Here is a 23,271-nt window from a genome sequence, read left to right as displayed (position 1 = left end):
TTAACAAAGATTGCACGTGGGGTCATATTAACCTGCACCACCTGTGCTTCAAAATTCCAGCCAATCGTTTTATAGTTAGCCATGTGGATCAAACTATATCTCCCAGTAAACTGTCAGTTAGATATCTTGCTGTCCTGTGGATTACCAGATATAGAGACAGCTGCTTGTTTTTTTTTTATATATTATGTCTCCATGGTCTAAGTCACAGTGGTATGTTGAGCTCCAGGGTGTGTGTGGACACACGCCCAGTTTGCAAAGACCAACAGAGGCAGATCAGAGTGCCAAAAAATCTTTTTCATGTCCAGTAAAATGGCAGTCGTCCAGCAGGAATTAAAATGGCATTCAGTATAAACAGCCTCTGCCAGATATCATCACAATATGATCAGATATTTGACAGAAGCCATTTATTCACAAACATCAGTCTGAACAGACTAAATGTAAAATGTTATCTTGCTTCTTTTTTGTGTCTGTGGTTTCATGGCCTGCCCAGATCATCAAAGCAGAAAGATGGCATCTATAAGTGGTAATGGCATTTATCTGACTAACATTTTAATGTGAACCTCTTATTGTGTGATGTAAAATATGCATTTCTGCCATGATGCTTGCTATTAATTGGCAATGTAGTAAAACCTATTTTGTTAGATGCTGTTTAATATGATTTATATTTTTTCCCTTCTGCATGTATAAATGAGCTGTACTATATTTGATGTCAAGGAGTGGTTTTCCCATAGCTATTTTTCCTCTGTGGAATGGGGGAAGTACTAAGTCAAAATACTGAAGTCCATTTATTTTAGTCGCCTTTCTCCAAACCTAAGTAAGCACTTTACTTTCCAAACCATACTAAAGGGAAGCTTTAGACAAAACACAGTGCTTGGTCAGCACCTGAAGAATGGTTTGGATAAGAAGAGAGCTGTTTGGATAATTTGCAGGTAATTTACTTTGTATCTTTGAAAGCTCATTTGCAGGCCATGACAAAATATTTAACTTAAAGTAATCAGTTTTTGTAGCAATTGTATGTTTGACACAATAGAGCTCCCAGGTGGTCTTGTTTACACCTCCACTTTTTGTGAAAAGGTATATTAAAGATTTTTTGCATTATGTGTTTTGATAATTGGCAAAAATAAACGTGTGGATCTGCATCTTTAGTTGTTGCCTGTAGTTGTTGTGGTTGTTGTGGTTTTTGTTGTCTGTTTTAGGCCAATTTGCATCATTCAAATGTGCATCACTCATGTGAATCTAGTTTATCTACACATAGCTTGTAATGACAACTTTCTCTATTACCTACTCTCTGCTGGTAGTTTTACAGCAGTAGAGTGGCTAATTTGGAGAACAAGCAATCATCAATATTATAGTGAATGCAGCTATTTAATTCTCTCTCTGGCTTGAAATATAGCCATAAAGATCCAGTATGCAGTTAAAGAAATGCAAACCCCTTATAAAAGAGCCAATCTCTCAATAGTACAGTAGAAGGCAACATGAAGAAACCACAGTGTTAACACCAGGGCTATTATGGGACTCAATTAACCACATGGTCTAAAGGTCCACTTCAAAGCCATTTAGGCCATTACATTATACCTCATCAGTAGTGCATTTAAGTAAAATTCAGCACTTAAGGTGGTTGGCTTCTTATTATACTGAAGTAAAATCTGGTTTTCATTAAAATTGCCACATTTATAGCTCAGTAATGAAAATTACAATTAAAGTATATCCTTTGATAAGGCATTGCAATGGCCAACCTCTCAGCCATATTCCATTTTATTGGTCCCTATTGTGAACGTAAACATGAGTCTGGCCCATGGATATAAAGAGAAATAGGTTGTCATTGGAAAGAGAGTGAGAAAGGAAAAAAATATGTGAAGGGAATGTTAATGGAGTTCCTTTATGCTGCAACCATGGAGTTGCTAGCCAGCCCTTACAAGGAGACAAAGTATCCAATGAAAAATGAAAAAGGAGGAGTAAGTAGTGAGTCAAAGAAACATTGGTAGCAAAACTCATACCAAGAGAAAGGAGTGTAGTTTGGCATCAGGCAAGTATTTCCATTAAATGGCAAGTTTAGGGAACAAGATAATTGCTCTAGCAGAACTGGGCCCCTTACCCTCTATTCCTCTTAGACCATGAGGATTTTCTAATTACTGTATCAGATCAAAATATTCAACCAAATGGATATTTTTAACAGGTCTTCCAAGTATGCATTAAACATATCAACATTAGTCTTTAAAAACCCATTAACCAGAACTCAGATTGCTTTATAGTAATTTGGTACATGAGGGAAAATCTTGTTTAGGTCAGGAAATTGTTTGTTCAGCCATTCCATGTGATCAGGCCTCACTGTGCTGTGCTGTGCTGTGCTATGCTCCTTCTTCCCATGTAGCTGTCTGGGTCTGCCATCTACATTATACTGGATCCTGGATTAATAGCAGAGATACATGGAGACATTTGGATGAATTGAAACATAGATGTTTGGATGGGTTTTCAAACATGTGGCTCAAATAGGTCACACTGTCCAGGATGAAAACAAACCATAGCACGGAAATCATTAAGCCAGCATTAAAGCTGCAAGCTGGTGTTTTCAGTGCTATACATTCCTCCCAAGTCCTTTTGAAGTAAACAACACTGATCATAATCTCATTAATAGTGAGTTGTCCAATCATCTGGGGGTAGTCTGTTTCCACCCAGCCCCAAAAAAACAGGCATCTCTCTTCCCTCCTATGAGACAGTCACTTTGGCTGCAGCTGTTGTTTGGGTGGAAACCAGCCTTTGGCATTCTATCTACATGTTTATCAATCATTCTTGTGCAGGAGAAGGTAGAAGAAAGCATGTGTTAAAATAAGACAGAATAATTTACCCATACACTTTTAACAAGGGCTTAGTTGTTTTTAATTGGGTGTTCATTGTTAATGTTGAGCAACAAGAGCCAATTTTTGGGCTCAGTTAATATTCCTGCATGCAATGAAAAGAAAACCAAATGGGGCTGTGCTATAAGAGACCATAGAAATTGAGACTAGTTTAGTAGGTATAAAACTCTGGCTGATAACACAAATGCTAATGACATTTGTGCATTAAACCATTAAACTAAAACAGCAAAACAAAGTCTTGGGAACATACATCAGATGACTGATCCTTGGGCCAAAATTGAAATCTTAGAATATTTAGGCAAATCATCCATTTCTATGTGTACTGAAGAGAAACTTTAAGCTTTGGTCTGATTTAAAATGACTGGAGCACCTTTGGTGATCAGTCGCTATCAGGCTGTTTATGAAGGATTTTTTTATCCTCATTTTCTCTAAGCAGTCTTTTTTTCTGGCAAACCAAACTGAATAGAAGGCCTCCATAAGAAGCTACCAGTGAAAGCTGACTCTCTCACCTCTAGACTTGGCCTGTATTTGGTCACACAGGTGCAAGGGTGTGATGGTCTGATGCTCTTGACTGACAGGATTTTGATGTGCAAGAAAGATAAATTGCTCTTCAACTTTCACAATTTTACAGGTCACATTCTTCTGACTGTCAAATGTTCATAAAACTTGCAGGTTCTCAAGAAGTTTCCAAAGGAGGAAAGTGGAAACAAGCACAAGCGATAAGCCTCAGGTTTACAAGTGGTGCTGCTGTTTTTATTTGAAAGCCACAATGAACAGTGCATAATTTGGTTTTCTGTACCCGATTAAGGGAGAAAAAAAAATCTTATTTGTGTTTAACTTCAAGGTTCCTGCAAAGCCTCCCAAGACCTAAGATTTCACTCTGTACTGGGCCAAGGTGCTCAGACTCACGATAACCCTTGCACCTGGTCAGCCATCCCACAGAGCTATTGTTTAAGCCCAGCAGGAATGTACTGGAAAGGGGAAAAACTTCTATATCAAAGAGTGAACTTTAAAGAAATTCAAGGGGGTGGAGGAACATGGTACTCCAAGCTTTTTTTCCTAAATTGTGAGTGGTATTCAAGTCTGAGATCAAACAAAATGGCTTTCATGTCTCTGCCCACAATTTGTTTGACAGGCTTGTGTTTCCTACACAGAGTCTGCATAGTGTTAGCTTCAGCACCCATTTTACAGATTACACTATTCTTAACTTTCTTTCACTGCTGAACGATGTGTTTTCAAACAAGTATAGTGATGGCACGTGCACCCCAATAAGAATTAAAAAGTTTGAACCATATGTGGTTTCTGTACTCCTACATGTTTTACTGGATTTTCTCTCTCTCTATCTCTCTGTGTCTTTCCCCTCTCATCCATCTTCACACTTTGGTTACAGTTGACTGCCCCAGCTCTTTTAGATCACAGGGCTGAGTAAATCCTCACAGGCACATAGCAGTCAAGTGGAGTCCTCTTCTTAAAACAGACTACAGGGGGTGTGCGTGTCTGATGGGCATGTTCTCCTCTTCCCACTCTTTCCCCTGAGGGCTCTCCAGTGTGCAGCACTCTAGATCCCTAAATAAAGTGCTCCCCTTTCCCCTCCTCTGCCTTACAGAGGTAGTATCGGGCCATCAGCACAAATGGGGCGCAGTACAATGTGGTACTTTAAGCACTCAAACAAGGGGCCTTTTTAGTTGCCACCATTCCTGACAGGTTGTTGACATTGATGAGTCACTTTATGGGAAAGGAGCGAGTGTCAGGCACACACAGCAACACATTTTTCTCCCCCATGACATAATATCACTGAGGTAGGTAGTTAGTTCACAGACCACTGGGGCTACCTCCTCACATCAGTCTTCCCACTGCCTGCCCTGTGCTTTACACCCGTTTGCTTAACAACACCCTTTAAACAAATCTGGGAAACAGCAGCGCAAACACTGTCTGCCGAGACAACAGTGCCTCTCTCTGCCCAGCCTGGAGGCTCTCACTCACTACTGCTTGTTTTCACTCATAACAGCATGAAGCTGCCCACCCTGCAGAGGCTTGGACTTTTAGAGCCAGACATTCTCACTCAGCACAATAGTGGCTTTTTCTGAACTGAATGTTCTCATGCAGAGCTTACGTTAACAATAAGCAGTTAGTGGTTCTTTGGTACATGTTTATTTTCCAATATAGCCCTTCTAGATATTTTCACATTTTTTAGGAGATTCAAGGTTTCGCCCTTATCAGCCATGATTTAAATTTTTCTGTGATTTTGTTGTTGTTGTTCTTCCTCTTCTTTTTGGGGATGGTTTGTTAACAAACTTGGAATTCTAATGAATTAAGCTTACTCCTCTTAGACCAGTCCAGAGATGAATACCAAACAGTGCAAATCCCAAGATAATCAAAGACATTTGGTTAAGTTACTGTTGCCTTAATTGAATCAAATGGTAATTATTCTCATTTATTTGGTATCAGCAGAATAATTAAATATAATTAATATAAAGACTCCTAAAAAACAATTTAAATCCAGTATGTGAAAACATCCTTGTTTAGCCTCTAATTTTGCATTTTTAGCTCATGAATAATCAGGATAGGCATTAGTGTGTCTAATCTGGCCGTGACTGAATTCACTCAGACTTTTAATGAGGGTTGGCATGGATACAGGAATGCAAGTGAACAGGTGGAAATGGGTTTCTGGAAGATGTAATTATCTGTGCTTACTCTATTTTTTCTTCTTCTTTTTTTTTGTTCATTCTTTCACTTTGGATGTTTTTCAGTTTAGGTAAGTTTGAATGAGCCCCAGATACTTTAACAGCCCATTAACCACAAATTTGCCTTAATTTTGGTATGTTTATGACTGTAACAGAGATTATGATTCCTAGTTTTCCTCAAAATTAAATCACATTAAAAGTTTTGAGATAATTAGGGAAGGGAAATTTTCTTTTGCCCCCTTGTTAGTACTTCTCTTAAGAATAGACCTCTATAAATATGCCAAGCCCAACATTGGTGTATACAAATTCATATCAGTTGATTCATGATGCAAATCATCGTACCTGCCCAAACCATGCCTAAACATTCTCCCCTCTGTCAGACAGATAAACTTTGAGGATTTGATTCAAAACTGCTAAAGGCAAAATGCCCCAAATGATCAAGAGAGTTACCAAGCAGATGAAAAGCCGGTTCCAGCTGCAAAATATCTGTAGAGGGTGTGAGGACAGCTAAACAAAAGCAGAGAAATGGAAGAGGCTGAGAAAAGACAGAAGCAAGCCTTGACTATGCCATAACTCTGAGGGAGGAAATATTACATTTACCCCTGCTTCAAGAAGAAACACTGCTCCTGTCCAGCTCCAGGCCTGGCCAAGATTTATACTGTGCCACCTTCTTCCCACATGATTCTGTGCATCTTCATGGTGAAGGCACATCCGGGGAGGTGTACAGGACAGTGAGGGAAGTCTCGCCTCTCACCCTCTCTTTAGCTTCAGCCTCACAGGCTGAGCGCTCGGCCTCACAGACTCCTGCTGATATGTGCTTTCTTTCTTAGCAGTTTGGCCCTGTTTGTGGTTCGTTGACACTGTATAACTTCATTTGATTATGTTTGTTTTCCCTGTGGCAATGTTTAATCCTGAATTGTTCATACAAGGTTCAGAGCAACTAGCTGGTGTGTATATCTTTTTCAGTTTGCATTGTGTGTGAAAGAAACGTTCATAGCAATACATGGGTAATGAGGTGCGAGGCTTGGTAGAGTTTTCCAGATGTGCTGAGGAAATGATGTTGTGTGATGTGAATTATAATAGTGTCTGCACAGTTTCAACCTTCATTTGTTGAGTTTTTGATGTTTGCAGCTTGGTTGGATCCCTTATTGGTTTGCCAAGAGTCATTAATGAATTTAGTGATTGCAGAACCTTTCAAAAGCCATATAGTCTAGACAGAGCCGATTTGTATTTTTGTTCGTCTTCTCACAGAACAGGTATTAGTATCTGCATGCCACTGAACACCTCACTCACACTCAAGCAAGTACTCTGAAGGTCTCTCTTTCCCTGTCTCTACATATAAAAATGTAGTGTACTGTAGTAAAAGATGAATTCAAATGCACTCTTTCCTGCTGTTCTCAGTATGAAGGCTCAGGTGGTCAAATTCAAATTTTCAGTGATCTGTCTGACAAATGCCTGCTCAGATCTATAAACAGACGTATGCTCAAGCTTTCAGGAATAAATAAATAAATAAATAAATAAATAAATAAACATTTTTAGTACTTTGTGTGGTTTTGAGCTTGATGGAATCTGGAAAAGTAGTCAAAGACTTGGAACAGTACTGACCAGTAGGGGGCAATGGCTATGTGGAATTGTACTTCCAATTACAAGGTCCAGCTGGAGCCTTTTGTGCTGATTACCAACCTACTGGTTTAATTAAAATGCTTCTGTTAAGTGTTAAAGACCAACAATTAAGAGTAATTTGAAAAAAAGGAAATATCACATCCAGGAAATAAACTATAGTGCAGGCTTTAACTAACTCTAAGCTGCTTCTCATTGCCTGACTCCTATAAAGTGACAGAGATCACTCTCCTAAAATGGGATGTGGTCAGAGTTTCCCTACTGAATAATGTTTTTCCAACAGCCATTATATTAGCTTAAACTAAACCTTGAAAAATTATGCTCTTTACTTTTTCCCATGCAAAAGGCAAAAATCTATCTGTCAGGCAATGGATTGACATGAAAAATGCTATTTTATTCTGGGGCCAATGTATCCTTTATGAGAAGAGCACTTAAAATCTGGTTTATACACACATCCACACCACCACAGACATATACACATGCTCTCTTCCACTTTCACACATACACACACTTGTGCACACATACACATGCTTTGAGAAATGAACCTCACAGTCTTGTATTTCTAAGCTGGAGGTGTAATGGGGCCCTGTAAAGGTCTGCTTGTGCAAATATCAGCGAGAGAGGCCCTGTCAGACAAGAATACAATCACAATAGAACTCATAATGGGGCTGCTTTGGAGTAGAGACAATCTTCATAATGTATTTCAAGATTATAGGACATGGATATCAATAGATTTAATTTCCTTCACTTCACACAGGACAGCAATGAGAAGATTTTTTGGTTTTTCAAAACTTCTCCAACTTACCAAGCCTGGACCCTGCTCTTAGGTTAATGGATCTGGCCTTTCATCTTTGTGTGTTAATGGAGCAAACCTACTCAATCAGCATCAGAACACAGAGGTACTTCATTCATTTTAGAAGTATTTTACAAAGATTTCCTAGACCTTATCATTCCCCATCTCACTCAACCCCTCACCCCTTCCCCCCACTCCCCCACTGTAATGAAGGAGGCTGACCACCTTTAGCTGACAACCATGCTATGAGCACATACAAAAGGCTGTGAGCACATTAGCTTTTATCTTGGACCATTCATCAATGATGGAGGAAGAGCGGTCTTTGCTGGGGCACACATCTGAAATAGGATAGAATGAAGACACAGTGGCTAAGAATGCCTCAGTAAGCATTTTCTTCTGCACCTTTGTGGACAACATTTCCAGCTCCCAGAAACATAAGCCCTGATCTTAGAGACTGTTTTAATAGGAAATGGACCAGAGCAGTGCTATGACACAACATGAAGGCATGCAGTGTTGAAGAAGAGTGAGATTTCAGAGTAAGTAATATTTCTAAGATTAAGTGAGATTTCACCTATTATGTGGTATCCAAAATTTCACACACTACATAGAAACAGCATACATGCATTAGCTGGATAATTGCAGTCTCTAACTGACTTCAAGTTTCATCTCATGACACAGAAACAACAATTCCAATTGTAAATGGATTCATCTGTAAGGTAAATATTTGGATGGCTTCTGTAGAAGAGCAGGAAGTACAGTGTTCATTTATCATGCTCTATACATACTAAAGACTATGTGGATCCCATAATTATCTTGGCCCCATGAATTTCTGGGGCCCCAAAAGATACACTACACATGAGCATGTTTCCCTCCCAGTGGAAATGTCCATGGAGTTCACCTATGCATGTAAGTCTCACTCCACTGACATGTACCACCCACATGGAGGAGCAATGCTAGCCATTCGTCATCGAGCCCAAATACATGGCTCAGGCCACAGGAACAAAAAAAATGCCAGCAGCTGGTCTTTTAACAGTCCTCTGTGTATTGCTGCCACACACTTCTGTCATCCAGCCTCCCTGCATCTATTCATATATCCATCCTTTCATGCTTGCTCCTCCACTCCCACTCTCTTTCGATCACCAGCTGGGAAAAATGTGAGTTGGGAGCAGCCAGCACGTGTCAATGTTTAAAAGCAGAGACGTGGGGAGGAAAAAAAGCTCTCTGCTTCGTCAGGCCTTGGCAGCCCACAATAAGAGCATTCACACAGGCAATGTGCTGCAGAGAGATGGTGTGGTTGGGGGGAGAGGGTATTTGGAGGAGAGAGAACAGAGGAAAAGAGAAGGAGAGAAAAAAGAAATGCCCTTGCCAGTTCTACATCGAATAAGTCATGGAATAAGGGAGCGAGAGACAGAGAGAGAGAGAGAGACAGAGAGAGAGAGAGACAGAGAGACAGAGAGAGAGACAGAGAGAGAAGTAAGGGGAAAAACAGAGCTTGTTGATAGAGCAGGCAGGGAAGGATCATATTGTGTCTGTGTCCGAAGAGAGATAGGTCAGAGAGAAAAGCAGAGCAGACAGACAACACACACTCGACAGACAGTTCGACAAGGCCACAGCCAGAGCTGAGGTAATGCAAGAAAACCCAAATGAGCTCCAGTCATTTAGTCAAGAGGTTAGAGCTACAAAACAGTAGTCTCTCTTTAACATTTCTCCTGACACTAATTAATTTATTCACATTTTCAGCCTTGATTTGATTTGAAAGAGTTTTACTAGGTTAGTCCATGGAAGAGGAACAGGTTTGGACTCCATGCGCTTTGAGATGGCAGAGTATTGAAATTCTTGATTATATGAATTCCACAGCCAAGCCTCAGAAAAAGGTATAGCTCTGTCTGCTGGCTGTCTCCCAAAATCCTGAGGCTTAATGGGTGTGTAGGGTTGGGATGTTTGAGAATTTGTTTTTCCTCTCATGTGCAGTTGGAAAGAATTGCTGTGCTTTGCTGTGAACCAGTCTGTCTTGTTTTAAGGTAACACCTGGACTATATTCTGTCATTTTAATTATGTTTCTTTAGAAAATACCAAAACAAAATTAGTCTCAGTAGGACTCCCTTTTACAGATGTATCTGTCGCTGAAAATGTTTACTGTTCCATCTGAAGAGCTCTTATTGTTTTCTGTCATGACATGCTAAAATGCAGAATAGTTTGGTTATACATTCATGAAGTCTGTAGATGATCTGTAGTGCATCTCTGTAGTCTGTAGTGCATCTGTAGTACTGCATCTCAGTTGCCTGAAGACAAAAGAGTTCTCACCACAATATACATGTGTGTGCATGTGAGTGTATCTATAACCAGGTGCTAAATGTGACTATTCCTGATTACATTTGAAAATGCAAAGGCTCAAAGTAAACCATTTACCACTTTTTGGCCATTCAAAAAGTACTGCACACTTTATGTATAAAGAGATTTGTTTGTTAGAGAAGATTTGTGTTTGTTAGAGAAACTTTCCAACTAATACCACATAGAAAACCAAGACTGCATACTTTCAAACTTCTTTCTCCAGACACCATAGTGGCCAGTGTCTTGTTTAGACCAAGAAAATGTTTCTTCATAATGATCCTGAACTGCTTCCCTTGGCTAATGCCCATGCTTCTGAAACACATCCTGTTATTGTGAATGCAATCTCTTAGGTAGCCCTCACTGTGCATGTAGGCATCTGCGTGTACACAATTCCTCACTCTCTATTCCCACCTCTACCCATGACACATGCATCACTCACAAAGTCAGCAAAAAAGACAAGAGAGATGGATGATGTCTGTTGTGTACTGTGTTACATACAACATTTACAGAAGGGAAAGGAATAAAAGAGGCACATCAGATTTGCTGTGAAACATTTTCCACATCCCTGACACCACTAGCCAAACCTCCCTTGCTCTGCATGTGTGGAAGGTCTGTTCAGGAATGGAGAAACATCAAGGGAGGGATGATTAAATTATCCGGCCTGACACATTATTTGACAAGAGCCTTAGCTGAAGGCCTTGCATAATCCCTGGTGTGATCTGGGGAATGCTGGGAGCTCTGGTCACAGTGGGAAGGATGGAAAACCGAAGGGGAAAGACCAGTCTGGCTCTGGAAGTGTAAACATCTTACATCATGCTTCAGCAATGCTCCCCGTAGCATTAAATGGATAATTTACATCTAATGATTCTGTTAAATATCGACCTAGCAGGGAGATGGCTGCAGGGTATAGGACCCCTTCACAATCCATCATCTCTAAGAAATGCTCTCTGTGAAGCAATTTAGTAGTGCCGCTGTTTAATTTAACCCAGGAGCTTGGTGTCGGCTACCATTAATGTGCCATGCCATTGGAAAGAGAACTTAAACCATGTTCAAATAATGTGTTCAAAATGAGCATGGTGGTCATAATTGCTCATGTATGTTTGTTCAGAGCAAAGAAAGAACTACAGGTGAGTTATAAGTGGTATGGTCCCAAATATTAGGTTAAAAATAAGCAAGCAAAATGAAGATGGTGGACAGAAGTGGACTAAGTACCACTTAGTCCCTCATGGAGCTTACTTCATGCTGAAAAGGGGATTCTCCAAAAAAAGACCTCATAACCAATTTCCTTCTCTCTCTATCCACCTCAAAAAGCATTGTCTCTCAACCAGGCACATGCCCTTGAATTAAAAAAACATACATACATGCGCTTCAACTTAACACTCTGTGTTCATTAGATAGAGTAAATGTTTGTATGTGTTGAGAGGACAAAGTAATAAAGAGAATGTGTGTGTGTGTGTGTGTGTGTGTGTGTGTGTGTGTGTGTGTGTGTGTGTGTGTGTGTGTGTGTCTGTCTGTCTGTGTCTGTGTCTGTACCTAGGTGTGAGAGTGTATCAGTGCTTGTACAGTTTGTAAAATAGGAGCCAGAGGAACATGTGCCACTCTCAGAGATGGCAGTGTTGCCTTTGGTGAATGCTCTGTCTCCACCTTAGAAGGGTACTGCTCTACAGGCCCCCTGTGGGATGGTAGTGGGTTTAGCACTGTGGTGTATAATGCACACTGCCTAAACACTGGTAAGAGCCTCCTGTCACTGAATAAATCTGATGACAAGAAGGTCTACTTCTTTCAGCAGAATATTTGTGGATCTTGGGGTTCTGATGTTCTGGCTGCCACTGTTGCTACCTGAGCTGCCATGGTGAGTTTAAAGATGATTCTGTCAGTCCTGGTCTCAGTCATTCATGGTTAATAGAAGTGAAAGTGGCCAAGCAAAAGCGCACTATAAAAGTGCACCACTGTTCCATGTCTGTCTGTCAGGGAACTGCATAAGCCTTCAGAAGAGAGCCTGTGAAAACTTTTCTCTTTTTTACAGCATTTCACAGGCCTGGTTAGAGGACAGTTGTGAAGTTCTTCTTGTGTAGCATTGTGTTTTAAAGTTGACTAGAACACAATTAAGGTTGTGTTGTCTTAAGGACAGCAAACCTTAAGGAGTCTTAAGGAGTCTGCTTCTTTATTTCTTCTTTTCTCTTCTGTTTTGAATTTTGGTAGCTTTGGGGTTTGGGTTCTGTGGGGTTTTTTGTTTGGTTGGGATTTTTTTTGTAAATCTGTTTTAAATAAGCCCACTGCTGTTTGCCATATTGGTCCATTTCAGGTTTGTTTGGGTGGCCTTATCTTTAATTGTTGTGAATGGCTCTGGTTCCTCAGAAGCGTTAGTGTGTGTGTGTGTGTGTGTGTGTGTGTGTGTGTGTGTGTGTGTGTGTGTGTGTGTGTGTGTGTGTGTGTGTTTTAAACCTTAGCTGAATGCTGTAAACACAAAGTGTGCAAGTTTGTGCACATACCCGGGTGAACACTTGGCTAGACAGAATGTGAGACTATTTAAATGTGTCTGCAGCTCTTTTCAAGAAAAACATTTGATAAACAGATTGTGTTGGCCTCTGATTCCAATCACTCACGGTGTTAAGATGCCTGCTCTATGTAGGGTACACTGTTAAAGACATCTAAATTAGCATCCCCACAAAACCACAAGCCCTAGGAACAGTTAACCCCCTAACCAACTGCAGCCAAGCATTGAACGACCAAACATTTAGCTGCCACCACCATTTTCGTGCTTTCTCTCTCTCTCTCTCTCTCTCTCTCTCTCTCTCTCTCTCTCTCTCTCTCTCTCTCTCTCTCTATCTATCTATCTCTCTCTCTCTCTCTCTCTCTCTCTCATCCTCACTTTCTTTCTGGCCTCCCTGCTTTCCCTCCCAGACTGTCTCATGATTGTGTTTTTCCTGGAGTGGGAAATGGCTACACATGAGAACTAAGAGGAAGTGTGTGTTTTTTAGCAAGCGCTAACACAGATGCAAGCATAGACGTGACCAATTACAAAGGCTTGCTCATGGTTTTTGAGCTTCACATCTTTACATGGAAGTTTAAAAGAAAAAAGATCAACAAACCACAGAACTATGTGTACCACCATGGGAGAATAAGCTCAGTATGAGAACTCAGCCCAAACGTTTCCCCTTGGAGTCAAAAAGACCCTTCACCTCTCTTCCAGGCTTAATAATAATAATAATAATAATAATAATAATAATAATAATAATAATAAAGAAAATGATAAAGGTGGAAAAATGGAACATTGCCCAGTTTGGAAAGAACATGCCAGGGCTTGCTTTGCTTTTGTCTCCCAATCCAGAACATGCTGTGGGGGTCTGCAGCAGGATCAGTCTCTTTGTAGGAAGACTTGCAGTCGTGGAGCTGCTGTTCTACGTAGATTTCCTCTTTGCCATTACTCATTGCTTCTGCCTGTCTCGCTCCCTTCTTCTCACTTGTTTTTTGACACAGACGTTCAACAGACGTGTAGTTGAAAGAAATTAATTTATATACTGTGGTCATACTGCACTGTGCACTTTCCCTCAAAAAAAATGCTTATTTTCTGTGGCTATGTGCCAAGGCATCTAAATGTAGTGCTCTTTAACAAGGAGATTATTTTATACTTTAGAAAAAGCACAAATGAATGGCAACAATAAGCCCATAAGGAAATCATAATGAGGGCTAATTATAAAACAGCTCTCAGAATGACCTTGAAATCAGCATGAAAGTGAAAGAGCTTGATGACTTCAAATACTTTTTTAGCTAGCCCTGACACCTGTAGATAAAACATTTTTGCACTGCTACACTATGCCTTTGGTTACAGTCAACAGAGACTTCTGCTGTGTGCTGGTATTGCTGGTTTAACCAACCGTTAGGCCTTGCACATGTACTTGCAGCCAAACTAATATGTGAGTTCTCCATTTTGTATTCAGAGTTGTGGTTATGAGCATGAGTGTCAAGCTGTCACTGCAAGGGAAGGAGGAAGTGAAGTAGATTAGGAATGTGTCTAGGCCAGGCCACCCAAGCTCCAAGAACAACACTGAGGACGGCAAACTGAAGCCTGTGAACTGTGGAGGCCATGGATAGGATATCCATGTGCTTTTGGACATGATTTCAGAAGTGCTTCCCTCAGTGGAGCCTTGGTTGTGTCCAGCAGGCCTTCCTCAGATGGTACTCTGTGGGTCACAATTTGAACCGAAGTCCAGGTATGCCTGTCCAGTGGGAAGTGGTCTAGAAGTGATCATGGCAAGTGGAAAATTTAGAGTCTAAGGAGTGTGGAGGTCTAAGGAGAGCATAAACATGGAGAAGAGGACTCTGTAGGTTCACAGATACAATCCACAGACTAAATCAATTTCCCTCAGATTTCATATCCTAGATGTCACCACTGTTAGAGCCCAGTGATTTATAATGCAATTACCACCTCTCTGCTCCCACCCAGTGGTCTCTCCCATACACCTGATCGGATCTGTGTAAATACATGGTACGATGAGTAACATGAGGATGAAATTATCATTCCTTCCTGGAGCAAATTAAAGCAAACAGGCACAGCTGTCACAGGGAATGACAGGTTAAACAAACAGGCAGAGGTAAGAGCCCTGGGCCCAGCCTCTACCTTGGCACCCATGCTTATTGAACCTTGGTGAGTTCAGTTCCATTTAGGCAGTGGCCAGCCCAGAAGCCAATCATGCAAGAGGAGGATTGCACCATACAGTTCTGGGGGTGCATTTGGTTCCATCTGCTCAGTCACATAGTAGTCATCACCTATAGAGTCATGTAGGGTGAATTATTTGTGCATGACTGTGTTAATATCAATCCTAGCTGCTGGTTCTAGTATTGCCTGGTGTGGGACTGAAAATTAACCAAGGACATTACTAAAGCAAATGTAAATTAGGCAGATTATGGGATTTTTATGGATGTTTTAATGCAAAATACTCTAGAAGTAATAAGGTCTCATTCCTTACTAAAGTACAAGTATGGCATGTTGTGAGTTGCAAACACCTGACATGGAGTTTACAGTGATTTGGAAATTATACAGTAATTTGATAATATGCAGTGATTTGTTTACTTCACCTTCCAGAAACCTTTGGCACATCTATCTCTCACTGACACTAATGTTTTAATTAGATTTTCCCAATAGACTATCTTGTGTGAAAATCTCTCCCTAAAAGGAGCAAATGCCACATGTTACAAAGCATTTATCTGTGGAATGGCAAGTAGTAGAACATTAATCTCATTTATCCGTTCTCTCTTTCTCTCCTCAGATTGGAGGCACAGAGCCCAAGAGGCAATAGACCATGCTGCTGGTATCCATATGTGTGGCGCTGATGCTAGGGGGCAAAGTTCTGGGAGGGGGCTATGCCCCCCCTATGCCCCAGATGAAGTACATGCAGCCTATGATGAAGGGGCCAGTTGGACCCCCATTCAGAGAGGGGAAAGGCCAATATCTTGGTAAGTATAACTAATAATTAGCAAATTAATTAACCACAATACATTCATTAAGGTGAGTGTAACTTTAGCACATACAAAATAATCATTCATCAATCATCATTCTGTATCCTGCTTTTCTTTTCCATATTTGTAGATATTACATAGTCACCCCAGTGTTTGGTAAGAGATAACATTTTTGGATGAAGGTGTCAAACATTCTCCAAATCTTCTGTAGACATCAGAATACCACATAAACAATTCAGCATTTTATAATACTGTGTCAAACCTCAGTATAGTACCCGATTTCTGTATGTTCAGTCTGAACAATGTAGCTTCTCCAGGCAATTATAGGGTCAGGGAGGAGAGCCAAACATGTGTCAGGCAGTGAAAGCAGCAAGCATGTACAATGAAAGGACAGGAACAGTTGGTCATTTAATGTCTCCTCTCCCTTCACTGATTTATGAAGAGTATTGTGGCTCTGTTAGAGGAGGAGCTAGAAGAAGAGGGAAAGCTAAAGATGGGCAGGGTGGGTTGAGGTGAGCTCCCTTTGGGGCAGTATTTCACAGCCACATATACTCCAGTCCCAGGTCTGCCAGGAAGAGACTCATAGCGGAGATGAGGGACATGAAAACATGGTCAGAAACAGTGTAAAAAAGGTCAAAGCCCTGGTGGTGATAAGAAAGCCAGGCCAGGTTTGTTTTGAGTCTCTCCCTGGATGCAAACACTTATTCTTCATCTGTAGAATATAGGTCTCTATTTCACAAGTAAAGAAAGAGAGAATAGAGCATAATTGTTTATGGTCATGAGGTCTTAAGTCATTCCGGTTTTATATGGGCTTTGATTGGTTTGCCTGCTGGTTTAAGATCCTAATGGAGATGTCTGGCTTACTCAGTGTAATTACTGCAGGTTGACTGACTCGGGAGCCTTTCATATCCTTGTCTAGACACATAACTAGACAAAATCATATTTAGATAAATCAGAAATATAGTAGAGAATAATACATTTGTATGTCATGCTTTGACTGCTCTATGACAAACCAATGAATAAATCAGGAAATAATGAGTCATCAGATTTTTTTGAGGTATGAAGAGTAGCATGTTAATCAAAATTCCTAAATGTTTTGCTTATTACCTCTTGTTTAATTTTTAAGTTAATCAAATGAAAACATAAAAATTGATATTTTCTTATTTAAAGAATTTTCATGTTAAATTTAGATGTTAAATGGGACAACAAAAACAATTAAGTGTAAATAAATCTCAGAGTATAAAAACATTTGCCCAAACAAGCCTTCAGATAAGTTTTAGTCTCATTAAAGAGACTTTAATGTTGCCTGTAGCTGTTTGTGCTGACATTTTGGCAGCTGCTGCTAAACCCTTGATTGGTTTTGGAAAGCCATACAAGACTTGCTCATATCAGCATCTGGTAGCTGTTACCTGTGTTTTAGTTGGTCAGCTTCTTTCTTTGTGTTTGTGTGTGTGTGTGTGTGTGTGTGTGTGTGTGTGTGTGTGTGTGTGTGTGTGTGTGTGTCTTCTTTCACAGTGGAGGTAACCATGTAGAGATTATTTACTTTTCACTGCTCCTCACACTGTGTGCGTTTTCCTTATTTGGTACTGCATTTCGATATTGCTACAGGTGCAACTGTACTGTGGGATGTAGCTGAATGTATCTATTTATGGCATGTAAATTCATAAGAATATATGGCATGTAAATTCATAAAAATCAGTCATGGAATCAGTACATCCCAGCATCCCAGGACCACAAAGAGCTATTAATATAATACCCCAGGTAATCATTCACACCACTTTAGATCAGGGCTTTTTCTGGAAACCCCAGATATGTCAATTATACATTAATTTTGAATAAAATATGTGACTGTTATATAGCACTTTCACTCTCCAGAAATTGTAATTAGTAACTTAAAATTTTGTTTTGTAATGTAACATCATATAGATGGAAAAGGGATAAATAAATGTGTTTTACAACTTTTAAAACTGCTGTATTGCAAAACATTGTGACCTGGTTTTGTCTGAACTGTTAATCACAGCAGTCCAGTGCAGCTACTACCACCTAGTGGACATTGGAAATATAATACTGTCAAGGCTAGGTGCTCCTATGCTGAACCCTTAGGCATAGCTTTGGAGGGGTGGGGGGTACGATGTTTGGTCATTCCTGCTCACATTACTCATATAGTGTGTTAGGTTTGGTGATGTGAGCGATGCCCCCTCCCTCAAAGCTGAAATGAAACTTTTGCCACTGGCTGCACCATTTATATTAAAAGGGAGTCCACATTTTTTAATTCTGTGCTGGTATGATTATTGCTATGCACATTATGTACTGATAAGTTTATTACTGATTATTAATGTTTAATTATAGGATATTTAATGTAATGAATTTACATGAATTTTAGAAATGTAATGAATTTTTTTCACATGTACACATGTATTACAATAAAATGTACCATAGTATGCTTAAATGCCTTTCTTCTCTAACCTATTTATTAAGCTGCCTGGAATTTTTTCAAAAAAAAGTGAGGTTCAACAATTATTTTATAGTATATCTAGTGCCTAGTACTTCACATGGTAATTGCAATTAAAACAAAATACTTCTATACATATTAAAGAATTAGTACATTATCTCAGCAAGTTTTCCTCACTAAATATTAATCACAAAGATTTTTTTTCACTTGCATAAATTAGTAAAAACGATTATGTCAGAAAGTATTTTTATAGATTTACTGCAATAAACTGTTAGACCACAAGAGGGCATCTAACGTGACTAATAGATCGACAATATTATGATTAACGATAATGATCTCCTTCCATGTAAAAACTTTAAAATAAGCTTATTGCAGATGTTTGGTGCATTTTACTTACTGGTGCATTTAATTTACATTATTATTATTATCATTATTATTATTATTATTATTATTATTATTATTATTATTATTATTATTATTATTATTATTTAGATTAGCATTCTGATGATGGAGAAAGTTTATCTGACAGCCACACACATCAAAAAGATGTGAAAACTGATGACAATGGTCAAGATTTTTTCCTGCTGAAAACACACTTAACACCTCTCCCCATTTTCAGTTTGTGTTAAGAAGTAAAACACAATTTAAGAATTTGCCTCAGCTGATTTGATATTGGTTGCATATCATGAAGTAGTGAATACAGAAATTAACTCTAAATTTATGTAAACACAATATACAAAGCTACACTAAGTAAATTATCAAAGCATCCCAATTTTTATAAATCTAATGATTAAACTAAAACTTTGATCTTATTTTGAGATACTGTTTACAAATAATATTAATGAACTATAATGCATTTTCAAACTTTCATAATACAATTCTCTTACGAAAGGTGTTGTTTGAAACATATTTCAAAGATTTGCTGGTGTCTTTGACTAGCAAAGTTTGGTGGTCCTTGACCACATTTAGACATTCTTAGTAAATGTCATGACCATCCCTGCAGACATTCCACAGAGGTCGAGTGTTGCTGAGGAACATTAATCTTCTCATTGTCTTTTGTTTCTGGCTTTATTATTCTTTAATCCATTGTTCTTTGATGTTTTCTTGGCCTCATTGTGTACATTACAGTTTTGTGGGAGTTTTCTTATTGAGCATGTCCCAGACATATATTTTAAATCAATGACAGCAAAAGTTAAAACCCTGTTGATACAAAGTGAACATTGTCAGATTGAAAGCAGTGAAGACTAATGAAGTACAGGCTTTTTGAGTATTTGTACATTGCTTGATTATTCAAATTAAGATATAGATTTGAAAAGATATTTAGTATAATTTTACCTGTTGTTTTAAACCTTGTTGCTTTGTTGAGCTCATAAAAAGTAAGTGAATATACAGTATGTTCTTTCTAAAACATATTGCTAGAAGTTCTAAATGTTATATTGTTAAAGATGACCACAACTAGGACACTGGATTACTGTATTCATCTTACCATTAGTAATTATTGCAAGGTAAGGTAGATTGGTTTATGCAAAAATCCCTTATGCATCATTACTTACATTTTTATTTTGCAGAGTTTCCACCTGTTATGAAGGTAAAAGGTGAGCCAGGCCCTCAAGGAAAGCCAGGACCTAGGGGTCCACCTGGGCCACCAGGATTACAAGGGAAACCAGGGATTGGAAAACCAGGTCTTAATGGTCAGACCGGACCCCAAGGGCCATCAGGGTTGCCAGGAATTGGAAAACCTGGCTTACCAGGTCTTCCAGGAAAGATTGGTCCTAAAGGGCACCCAGGAAACAATGGTGAGATGGGACCTCAAGGTGAGCCTGGACTACGGGGATTGCCAGGGCAACCAGGGTCCCCTGGGCCTGCAGGTCTCTCACTGAATGGCAAGCCAGGACTTCCTGGACTTCGTGGCCCACCAGGATCTAGAGGTGAACCAGGGCTAAAAGGTAGCCGTGGCATACCTGGTGAGAAAGGATTACAAGGAGAAAATGGCAATGGTAAGCCTGGTCCACCCGGCATCAGGGGACCCACTGGTCTTCAAGGATTTCCTGGAGCTCCTGGTAATCCAGGTGTGGGCAAGCCTGGACTTGATGGGTTACCTGGGCCTTCTGGACAAAAAGGAGACCAAGGAGCTCCAGGAGATAAAGGTCCTCCAGGGGCAGTTGGGTCTCCAGGTCTTCAAGGGGCACCAGGGGCACCTGGGTTGGGAAAACCAGGGGTAGATGGTATATCTGGTAGACCAGGCCTAACTGGACCAAAGGGTGAACCAGGTCTCAGGGGTGCTCCTGGGTTTCCTGGGGCTCCTGGTTATGGTAAACCTGGTCCTGTAGGACATAAAGGAGATAAAGGTCCCTCTGGATTACCAGGTTCTCCAGGTGACAAAGGAGAACCTGGGATAGAAGGTCTACCAGGTGATATGGGGCCAAATGGGCAGCCAGGGCCTCCAGGTATACAAGGTCCAATGGGTCTTCCAGGTAAACATGGCATACCTGGTTTGAAGGGAGAGATGGGCCCTCAGGGGCCTCCAGGCTTGCCAGGACTTCGGGGGGATCAGGGACCCACTGGGTTGGCAGGTAAACCTGGCCTTCCAGGGGATAAAGGGTTTCCTGGGCAGAGTGGAGCCACTGGAAAACCAGGACCTAAAGGTGATGCAGGTCACATTGGTTTGCCTGGTAATCCTGGCTTGAGTGGGCCACCAGGCACTAAAGGTGAAAACGGTATACCTGGACCACCAGGGCCACGTGGCACATCTGGGATTCCCGGGATCCCAGGCCCAACAGGCCATATGGGACCACAGGGTATTCCAGGGTTAAAAGGAGAACAGGGTCCACCAGGACCCCCAGGGAATGGAAAGAATGGGGAACAGGGGATACCTGGTCCACAAGGCCCAACAGGAAAACCAGGTCCTCCAGGAATAAATGGTGTCCAAGGTCTTCCAGGTCCCCCTGGCCCACCTGGCCCACCTGGCCTTTCTAATGGCGATACAAGCGTGGCAGGACTTCAAGGACCTGACATTGGTGGAGAATCAATAGGTCCAGGTGCAGGAAAACCACAGTTTGGTCTTGGTGAGCTTTCTGCCACTTTAGCTCCTGCTTTTACTGCCATTCTTACCACACCCTTCCCACCATCTGGTATGCCAATAAAATTCGATAGGACTCTGTACAACGGACACAATGCTTACAATCCTGCCACTGGCATTTTCACCTCCCCACTGCCTGGAATCTATTACTTTGCTTATCATGTGCATGTAAAGGGAACCAGCCTGTGGGTGGCACTGTACAAAAACAATGTACCTGCCACATACACCTATGATGAATACAAAAAGGGCTATATGGACCAGGCATCAGGTAGTGCAGTGCTGGAGCTGAAGGAGAATGACCAGGTTTGGGTGCAGATGCCGTCTGACCAAGCAAATGGGCTCTACTCCACTGAGTACATCCATTCATCCTTCTCAGGATTCCTACTGTGCCCTACATAACAATCCCTTACACATCAATTATTTTAACAGTGTTCTGCAGTCACTCAAGTAACACCTGCAACATTGATAACAGGAAAGACTGATCTATAGAAAATCTGAGATAAAAACAGATGAAAACTTTATGCTGTGTCTGTTTTAGCTCTTTGAAATGTCTGATTCGGTTGTTTCACTTTCTTTTTGTTTGTTTATTTGTTTGTTTTGGAATTTTTTTTATCTTCAGCCTATATTATAATGTTATTATAACTGTTGTATTATTGTTGTTGCTGTAATTGTTGTGATATTTTAATTGATGTTGTTTATTAGAATCAGACAAGGTGTAAGAAACAGTTTTACCCATGTGACTGCACACAAATATTCTGCCTCCCATTGAACTCCGTCTTTTCGACTCTGGGGCTATGTGTTCCCCTGGCTGCAGTCACATTCAGTTCAAACTGTAACTTCGTCTCATTTCCCTTCAGGCTCTTTATTTAAGGCCACATTTTACATTAAAAGATACATGTTTATTGTCAAAGCAGTAATGTTTTTTACTCGTGGTCATTTTAATGTTTACTCTAGGGAGCATAAATGCCTCCCATAGTTTACTAAGTATTAAAGTTATAATTCCTTGTTTATATGCCTGATTTACTGACGTGTATGTGGAGAATATAGTCCTTATCCTTGAAGCAAAAGGCTTTAGAGAGGAGGTAGCCAATCATATCTGAAAATCAGGAACAGACACCTGCATGACTAAAGGTTATTTTTCCAACCAAGCAGGAACAATTAATCAGTTGTCTGAACAATGAGACCAGCTGAATGAAACAAGCAGAATCATGTGTGCTCCTGCTTGACTACAAAAGCCTGTAGGCACACTGACCCTTTACACATAAGATTACCAACCCCTACTTTAGAGGGAATATTACTTGACAATTCAAAAATATTTAATTGAATACAAATCAAGCTTCAGTCTGTAAGAATATTGCAGACTAAGACTTTCCCTATAATGGATAGCTAATGAATTCAGTGTGTTGAAGACACAATAGTTACTTGTATTCCCTAGCAAATGCAATTCAAATTTCACTCCAGTCTTTAGCCCCTTTGATATTGTGTTATTATATATGTACCATGATCATGACATGATATTGGCAATTATCCCACTTGTAAATCCTGTATAAATCTTGTCATATCTGTCATTAATAATCTATAGTGATTAATATTCATAGCTGTGTTTTGATTTGTCAAGAGTACCTTTGTTCAAAGTTATTTGGGAATACTCAAAATAGATAGTAGCTGTATATCCAGAGCTTTTTTCAGAACTTTACAGTCATTCAAAGATGTGACCATGATTTGTCTGTTTATAAACATTTGGTTCATTAGTTACTAGGCATTAAGCATAATACTGCAAACATTAAAATGTTTACAGCTTTAAATGATAAAATTACTTGCTCATAAACTTTGCAGTCAAATCATAAAATTTCCAGGTAGATATTGAATGATTGATTGATCCCATAATTATAAACAGATTTAACAAATACACTGGATCTGTGTCAAAACACTTAAATTCCAAACTCCCTATTTGCTACTAATTGTAAAACCAAAGATAGAGGCTTCAATTAACAATC

At 40.0% G+C, this 23,271-nt stretch overlaps 1 protein-coding gene across 2 annotated transcripts in view; it reads left to right on the top strand.

Moving 5' to 3' along the window:
* Positions 1–22,184, top strand: part of col8a2 (collagen, type VIII, alpha 2) — a 36,302-nt gene extending 14,118 nt beyond the window's left edge. For both annotated transcript variants that reach the window (XM_027000906.3, XM_027000905.3), the window contains exons 2-3: positions 15,554–15,740; positions 19,764–22,184. In XM_027000906.3, the coding sequence (XP_026856707.2) occupies positions 15,587–15,740; positions 19,764–21,673 (2,064 nt within the window). In that variant the 5' untranslated portion in view covers positions 15,554–15,586 and the 3' untranslated portion in view covers positions 21,674–22,184. The remainder of the gene's footprint in view (positions 1–15,553; positions 15,741–19,763) is intronic.
* The last annotated feature ends 1,087 nt before the right edge of the window (positions 22,185–23,271 follow it).

This window comes from Electrophorus electricus, chromosome 2 (assembly GCF_041902795.1).
Source record: "Electrophorus electricus isolate QZ-2024a chromosome 2, ASM4190279v1, whole genome shotgun sequence".
NCBI lineage: Eukaryota > Metazoa > Chordata > Actinopteri > Gymnotiformes > Gymnotidae > Electrophorus > Electrophorus electricus.
This window is presented reverse-complemented; position numbering and strand designations above follow the sequence as displayed.